Here is an 8,980-nt window from a genome sequence, read left to right on the forward strand (position 1 = left end):
TCCTTCAAATGGCCACTAAGGGTCAGCAGAAGCAACCTGTAAACAACCTGTCTGTAAACATTCTGATATTTCAGCAGTTCAGTAGCCTGATGGCTTTTGTGTAAAAGCTGTCCCTGAATCTGCTGGTGCGGGTGTGGACGCTCATGTACACTCCTACCTGACTACAGGAGCTTGAAGAGTGTGTGGCTAAAGAGGATCCTCTGGGCCTTCCTCCTACAGTGCTGTCTGTAGAGGTCCTGGATGGCTGGCAGTTCAGACTTGGTGATACAATGTGCATATCTGGCCATCCTCCATACAGCTTTGTGGTCCAGAGCATTACAACTGCTACACCAGGTTGTGATACAGCCTCTCGATGGTGCCGTTGTTGAGTATTCTGGGGTTTATTCCAAACCCTCCTCATGATATGCATGTTCATGTGGATAACCTGTCTAGCAACACCAGGCTCCACTCGTAGTTTCTGACCACGTGAGGAATCTAAGATAAATATTTGCTCCAACTCAAATATCTATGTTGCAAATGGGGAACAGATTTATTCCATTTACTGTGATGTTGTTCTGTGTTTTCCACACTAGGTGTCAGCAGCAAACAGCCCGTTTCCAGAAGAGTGACCAAAACATGAAATAAGTTAACAGTAATGGATCTGCAGTTTGGAAGCTTTTTAGGCTGGCAAGACCAACAAGGGTTTATTTTGTTTGTTAGTTTGTTTGTTTGTTTTTTCAGTTTGTTCATCAACTTCAACTTCATCAAGTCTTATCTTAATGAAGTATTGTGATAAAGTTGTAATTCATTATGTTGGACTGGTGTAGAGCAGGCTGTGGTGTTCATGGGCACTCAGACTGCGATGTGAAAAGAAGATAAATGAACGACTCCATGACCCAGTTTGGAAGAAGATCTTATTTTTATTGGTCAAGTGTGAAAAGTATACAAAGGAAGGAAGAAACCATAAAACAAATCAGAAGCCTTTCACCTTACTACCTTAAATTCAACATGCTGGTCTATACTCACTGACACTCAGTCACAGGGGCAATATAAGACAATGGAATAGATAAAAAGCACATTTCCATTACTAAAGCAATAATTGGTGACTCTCCATTATAAAATATGCAGTAACATTAGCTTAAGCCTGTAAAGCTTCATCCATGAAATAATTGCCAGAAAATTAAAATTTTCTGAAAGTGGAGGATTTATTGAACCTTCTGACAAATTAAAACAAAAAGAAATTAAATGTTCATTTGAAAGTATAAGATTTAATTTTGACCATTTTTTTTACACCTGTGTACTATTCTTCAGCATGGCAAAAAGAATTTTAGGGCAATTTTTTAACAAAAATAACCAAAAAAATCTATCACAGTGGACTTTAAAGCCATCTCAGCATGTGTTACCATAACGCAAGAGGGGTTGCAGGTACATCTATAGTCACAGCAGCTGAAAATCTGCTTCCTGTGTCCCTGAAATGATTACAAATTGTTCAGTTAGAACAAATTATTTTGGTCAGAATGTTTTGTGTACTCTAAAACAGCATCTATTTAAGTTGCCCCTTCAGATCACAGTGTGGGATGTTTAGAGAAGGAGAAACTTAAACCTGGCGGGCTGCAAAGAGCAATTTTTGCTGCTCTACGATCGAGCCAGCTTGTAACTCTCTGCCTCATGTGATCACTAAGGGGCAGAAATAAGCTCTACTGCTGACACTGAACTGGAATCAACGCAAAATATTAATTTCTCTGTGGGATATTTGTGGTTATTTAGCTACTACATGCTCTTTGCATGTTTGAAGCCAGTGTACTTCGGATTTATTAAAATCTTTCAAGGCTGCAAAACTATGAAGAAAAAATACTCAGAGCTGAAGAAAGCCAATGAGTCAGTAATAACTCTCTGTGATATCATCCCCACAGGGTTCATCATGTGACAGTATGTCAACATCAGTGACCAAGCCCACGACTATCAGGACATTTAGCTGTTGTTAAATCCTGGTTGGTGCTCAGGTATGCATTGGTATCACATGACTTGATAAAACACCAGTAAACAAAAAAAGGTCTGTAGCCTTTAAAATTGATCTGAACAGTGAGTCATGCAGTGAAATTATCCCAGGATGTTCTCCACATGTGAAGGTGGTTAGAATGTGGCGTTTCCTACCTTCCTCTTCTAGTTTTCTTTGTCCTCTGAAGTTGGGATGAAGGACGCAGGTCCTGAAGGTAGTGCTGGCTTGCGGAGGAAAGGATATGTGAGTTTTTCCCTCACACAGTGCGTGTAGGTTCGGTCACAGTCAAATCCAATTGGACAGCAGTGGTAGCCATCCAGACAACATTTGCCCTGCAAGAAACACTTTTAGTGTCTCAAAAGAATAATTATCATAGCTGCAAACTTTCTTCATCTCAGTGGAAGATAAAGGGAATTTTATTAAAATCATGTGTCTTATTGCACAAGAGTGTTTAGGCTGACTCACAGGAGAGTAGGGACAACAGGTCCAGCCTCCTTGTGGGTGTCTGCAGCAAGTAGTGCCATCAGGACAGTAGGTGTAACTGTCACAGTAGACCACTGAAGTCTTTATTTGATCTGGGACGTGGCTCTCTTTAAGCTCCTGGAGTGGAGTTCCAGGCAGTTCAGGGGTGTTTGGTTTCTCTGCAGCTTCCTTCTTCACCATGGGTATGGTCAGCCACGGCTGGTCTAATTTCTCACAATTCATGGTAACCAGGTTACAGCGATATCCTGACGGGCAGCAGTGGAGCAGATCGGCACAGCACATGGCCTGCAAAGTAAGTAAGACGAGCAGAGCTTTTTAACAACCAACAATCAAGTTACTGCACTGGCAGAAAGTTTCTGACTTACATTTGGATATGGGCAGCAGGCATATCCGATATTAGTCTTGCAGCAGGTGGTGGTGTCTGAACAAGTACTCCCATCAGGACACATAGAGCATGAAGCAAATCCCCACAGAACCACACCGAATGACAAACACAGACTGATCCTCAACATCTGGAAGACAGAATCAACATGACTTTGCAGATTTTTTTCTTTCTGAACTAAAAAGGTCAGACTTTGTAACTTTAATGTGACACAGTAAAGTCTAATTTTAGTAGCAACAACTAAACCATAAAACACTTTACAAAAAAGTTCACTTCTTTTAATCACTTACCTTTAGGCAGTGAAGAAATTCAGCAGCTTCCTGTGATGCCTTTCACACTTTCCCCTTTGCTGTATCACACACAGCTCTATATAGTACAGGTCAGACACTCCCACTGAGTAAGAATGAAAGATTAACTTCACGTAACACCCCTCTATCTCGTGACTCTCATATTAAGACAGGTTTTGAAAATTTCTGGAACTGCAGAAGTTCAAATCCACTACTTAACTGCTGTAATTACTCAGCTTAATATACAGTCTCCACACGTCCTCATATGACATGATTGTATATGCACAATAAAGAAGGAGTGGGTCTGTAAGCCTCACCTATCGATCAAAGTACAACAGAGCTGGCAAAAGTACAGACATTCTTCAATATGTAGGAGCAGAGATAGAACTACTGAGCACTATTTATCACAGTTGCTGAGCAGTCCTTACGTTCGTATATAACCTCTTCTTCCCCTCCTGTCCGGCCTTTCTCACATTGTTCTCTATCTCTGAAGTTATTAACTTTTTTTTCCCTCCCTCAAATGTGGAACCTGTACCTTTAGCAAGCAGACACACTTTTGTGAGAAATTGCACACAAACAGTTTGTATGTTTGCAAATATTTGTTGACCTGTCAGAAATGCTGGATTTTATAAAACACTGCTCCCATTATGCTCGCTTCTCTTCTGTAGTGCTAGTTAGAAGCAACTTGCAAACATCTGGTCCAAAAAGTGTTGTTTTGGATCATTTTGGCCTGCTTTAAGGGCTGAATGTAGTACTTTAAATAACATATAAATCATAAATTTCTGCCTATTTTGTGCCATTGTGTGAAATAAGCACCAGTGGTGGATGCACCAACAGGATTGTCTTTGTTATTTTCCCTCCATTTATGTTCAAGTCGGTTTGACATCTGTTATGTTAAACAATAGATGGTACGACAACAACAAGAAGACACACCACCTTTGTCACAATTATTGTATCTTCTTGCACAACATGGCTATGTGAACGCTGCGGTCTTGAACATGCTTAGAACCCTGAAGATAACCATCTGCGGGAGCTGACTTCTTCTCAACTTCTTGCCATTGCTAGCTAAACTTGCAGCACTGGTCTTGATTACAGAAAATCTCAAATCAAATCACATATCTACAACAATTACAGCAAGGGATGAGTTTCAAGTATGCCTTAACTATACCAAGTGTTTTGATAGCAGTTCAAGACAAAGTCATCGCACAGCCGAAGCACAACAGCCTCATGTATATCAATGGAAGACCTTAGGTAATTAGCACAGCGGCTAACTTGTAGAGGGCTAGCATGGTGGTGAGTGCAGGACACTGGGGGGGAAAAAAACAAAACTAAAAAAGTGTGAACTTCAGTCCATTGTGACCATTAATCTACTGTGTTGAAAAAAGAGAATGATATGTATTGGGAGCCTGTTGTTGCTCCAAAAGATTAACTAGCTAAGGATAGTGCCCTCCAATGAAAATAGGTGCAGCCAATTATTGAATGGACTACCACATGAGAACATTTTGAGAACAGATTGAAGCCCCCAAGACTACGCATTAAAGGTCCAAACTCATGCTAAAGATGCAAAATGTTTATCTCCGACTCTCCATAATGTTTTCATTTAAATATAAAAATACCTCACTGGAGCCGCCCAGAGTGAAATGAGCAGTGTGGGAAATAATGTCACACTGGTGTGTGTTTTGTTGCGACATTAGCAGTTCCCATTGTTTCGGCTCCACACTTGGGGAAAAAAAGTCATAAAATTAAAAATAAATGTATCTCTACTTTCAGCAAAATATTATTGTATATAAAGGCGTTACTAGAATTATGAGGCACTACGACAAATTTTTTTTAGTTACATCAAAATTGGTGCTCATCCAGCTCACATATTACTAAATGATGAAATGTAGGTGAAGAGCCGTCAGTTGATAGGCAGCAGATGCTTTATTGCTTAATTTTGTTACTGCAGAGAAAAGAGCAGAAAACTACAGGTCTTGTGAGTATTGTTTTTTTTCCTTTTGTTCTATGCTTTACAAACGCTTGTGTTTACAACTATCACTAGATGTTTATATAGACTGAAAACCACAGCACACATCCACAACAATCAAAGTTTACACATAAAAACAAACTGAAATAATCATTCAAATTGGTTCTTTATTAATATAAATGATGTTAAAAAAATCTATCCCTCGGAAGGGCTAGAAAAATATTCTGCATTTTAGCAATTAATTTGACTTTCAATTAATGTACAAGATCGCTAAATTGTGGACTTCAGTCCTGTGTTCAGAACTGCAACTTGGTGACTAATAATGTATAAAAAGGACAGAAAGATATGTACTGGTAGTTGCTGGTGCCCAACTTTTGTGGAACTAGCAAGAGATGGTACCTTGCAAAGAAAATGATAAAATATTCTGCATTTTAGCAATTGATTTGACTTTCAATTAATATACAAGATCGCTTTATCCAAGAAAACTGCTTTGTGAACTGTAACTTGAAATGGGAAATTATAAGGAACATTTCACAGTGAATTTCTTCTTTTTCTCACTGCTTCTCTTTTTGTTCTTGGCATCAGGAAAAAGTTGAAATGTGACCACAGGGAGAACAAAGAGCACATGTCTCTGAAAACCATTTCACAATAATGGAATTTCTATAATCAGCTGCAACAGCAACCAGCAGTCAGGTCACAAGGTCAAAAATGTACTAAACTGGCTTTGAACATTGCCAAAATTAAATGTATTGTACTGGCCAACGGGAATGTTCTGGCTAACACTGCGGCACAGAACCCATGTATCCATAGTTTCCACATTACCCTAAAGCTCCTGGGACACGCCAATGTGTCTCAAGTCTATGAACATCTTCAAGTTTAACTTAGCCAAAATGCCAGATAGTTGCTGTGCACAAATCAACATTTATTTACACCTGCCGGAATGGTGCAGAGTATGTCAACAACATGTGAACACACCTCTCCTAACCCTGCCTTACAGTCCAAATCACACCAATCTGACAATTTAATGCTACGAGAACTTTTCTGGCCCTATACTGTAAGTTCAAGTCGACAAAACATAAGATTATGTTTATTATTTACCCATAAAGATTGAAAATACATGTTGCTGTCTGTACTTTGAAAGCTTTCAAAGCAGCAGTGTAAGGTGAGGGATTCTCTACAAGATGCGCGTAGATGCAGCAAAACTGGAGCTCTGGGAGAGACGTCGAAACTTTCAGGGATTTTTTTTTAAAGCTGCAGACTCAGAATATGGAGCACAAGTCCCTCAAATTCATATCTTTGTTTTTCCTCCATGGAAGGATGATCTAAGCAGTCTTGGCTCAAGACAAGCGAGAAAAACAACAACACTCAACTATTGGTCATGACACTGGAGTAATGTTTTGCCCATCGGGGTGGTGAGTCAGTCACATGACTGAAAACTCTGCCTGGTTGGGATCTCACTTAAGGAGATTTATAAAATTAAATTACTGTGTTTTAACTTAAATAATTCTTTATTTTAGTCTGATCATGTTGAGCATATTGTTTCCAAGATGGCAAAGGGCATTGCTCTCTTAAGGAAATTCTCTACATATCTTCCTATCTCTGTCCTGAATTGTCCAATAATTTGGTCATGCTAAAAAACATATATAAAAGTTACAGCTTGGGGCAGCCGGAACAGTTCAGCAATTTAAAGGCACGTTTTTAGTTACTCGTGCAATCAGCTATTGTGAAATCTGTGTCATTCTTTTATTTTGCAATTAACTTGTAAGGTGTGGTTTTAGTCATGATCATATGACAAAGCAAGTGACCTCTGGTCCACCAGATTTACCCTGTCCTCAGCTGATTTTAAGAAAGGAGCTGCCAATACATAATTTACAATACAAAAACTAAACCTAATAAATAAACAAGCTTTAAATAAACAAAATTTAACAAATTCTACACAAAAGCTGTTGTCAAGAAATCTGACATGACTGCCCTGCACTTCACACAAGGATGCTGACGAACACCCACTTGGCCAAAAAAAAAACATTTTAACAAACAACCTGCGTTTACAGTGAGTTACTCAATGTCACACTGCAGGATATTACATTTTTATTTTGCCTGTAGTAGTGATGCTGTGCTGGGGGCTACACAACTGTGGATGTTTCTTGGCACATGATAATAAAAAAAGTGCCCAGGTGACAAAAAGGCTGTGGTTTGAAACTGTATTACTCATGCCATGAAAATGAGGAGCAAGGAACTTAGCTAATGTTTCTTTTTTTAAAGTACTGTTACATCAAGTGGTGCTGGTTAGTTAAGTGTAGCTTTGTGTGCAACATTTCAAGAGATTTGGAGTGCTCTCTTTGAGCAGCCCTTATTCTGATTTGTGTTGAACATAAAACACCGGCATGCTTTGGTAAAAATGACTTTTAATCAGATAAAGAAAGAAAGACGGACTCGGCCTACAGCGTGAGAGACAGGGCAACTTAAACATCTGGTCAAATACATTTCTTTTTGGTAAAATGAAACTGAGAAGTTGGCTTCTGTGGTTTAAAGTGCTACAGCTGTGAATGCCCTCTACAGGGAGTGCAGAATTATTAGGCAAATGAGTATTTTGTCCACATCATCCTCTTCATCCATGTTGTCCTACTCCAAGCTGTATAGGCTCGAAAGCCTACTACCAATTAAGCATATTAGGTGATGTGCATCTCTGTAATGGGAAGGGGTGTGGTCTAATGACATCAACACCCTATATCAGGTGTGCATAATTATTAGGCAACTTCCTTTCCTTTGGCAAAATGGGTCAAAAGAAGGACTTGACAGGCTCAGAAAAGTCAAAAATAGTGAGATATCTTGCAGAGGGATGCAGCAGTCTCAAAATTGCAAAGCTTCTGAAGCGTGATCATCGAACAATCAAGCGTTTCATTCAAAATAGTCAACAGGGTCGCAAGAAGCGTGTGGAAAAACCAAGGCGCAAAATAACTGCCCATGAACTGAGAAAAGTCAAGCGTGCAGCTGCCAAGATGCCACTTGCCACCAGTTTGGCCATATTTCAGAGCTGCAACATCACTGGAGTGCCCAAAAGCACAAGGTGTGCAATACTCAGAGACATGGCCAAGGTAAGAAAGGCTGAAAGACGACCACCACTGAACAAGACACACAAGCTGAAACATCAAGACTGGGCCAAGAAATATCTCAAGACTGGTTTTTCTAAGGTTTTATGGACTGATGAAATGAGAGTGAGTCTTGATGGGCCAGATGGATGGGCCCGTGGCTGGATTGGTAAAGGGCAGAGAGCTCCAGTCCGACTCAGACGCCAGCAAGGTGGAGGTGGAGTACTGGTTTGGGCTGGTATCATCAAAGATGAGCTTGTGGGGCCTTTTCGGGTTGAGGATGGAGTCAAGCTCAACTCCCAGTCCTACTGCCAGTTTCTGGAAGACACCTTCTTCAAGCAGTGGTACAGGAAGAAGTCTGCATCCTTCAAGAAAAACATAATTTTCATGCAGGACAATGCTCCATCACACGCGTCCAAGTACTCCACAGCGTGGCTGGCAAGAAAGGGTATAAAAGAAGAAAAACTAATGACATGGCCACCTTGTTCACCTGATCTGAACCCCATTGAGAACCTGTGGTCCATCATCAAATGTGAGATTTACAAGGAGGGAAAACAGTACACCTCTCTGAACAGTGTCTGGGAGGCTGTGGTTGCTGCTGCACGCAATGTTGATGGTGAACAGATCAAAACACTGACAGAATCCATGGATGGCAGGCTTTTGAGTGTCCTTGCAAAGAAAGGTGGCTATATTGGTCGCTGATTTGTTTTTGTTTTGTTTTTGAATGTCAGAAATGTATATTTGTGAATGTGGAGATGTTATATTGGTTTCACTGGTAAAAATAAATAATTGAAA

General features: G+C 40.0%; 1 protein-coding gene across 2 annotated transcripts; it reads right to left on the minus strand.

Moving 5' to 3' along the window:
• Nucleotides 1–879: 879 nt before the first annotated feature.
• LOC120727083 (progranulin-like) lies at nucleotides 880–3,252 on the minus strand. 2 transcript variants are annotated; one of them, XM_040021228.1, is made up of 5 exons: nucleotides 3,134–3,252; nucleotides 2,827–2,973; nucleotides 2,444–2,746; nucleotides 2,139–2,310; nucleotides 880–1,450 (listed from the first exon to the last, which is right to left on the minus strand). In XM_040021228.1, exons 2-4 carry the CDS (start codon nucleotides 2,971–2,973, stop codon nucleotides 2,143–2,145), a joined length of 618 nt encoding a protein of 205 aa, XP_039877162.1. In that variant the 5' UTR covers nucleotides 3,134–3,252; the 3' UTR covers nucleotides 880–1,450; nucleotides 2,139–2,142. The 2 variants fall into 2 exon arrangements, with proteins under 2 accessions (XP_039877162.1, XP_039877161.1); XM_040021227.1 differs by having other exon boundaries at nucleotides 880–1,448; nucleotides 2,134–2,310.
• Nucleotides 3,253–8,980: the final 5,728 nt, after the last annotated feature.

This window comes from Simochromis diagramma, unplaced genomic scaffold (genome assembly GCF_900408965.1).
Source record: "Simochromis diagramma unplaced genomic scaffold, fSimDia1.1 OVJJ01000753.1, whole genome shotgun sequence".
Lineage (NCBI taxonomy): Eukaryota > Metazoa > Chordata > Actinopteri > Cichliformes > Cichlidae > Simochromis > Simochromis diagramma.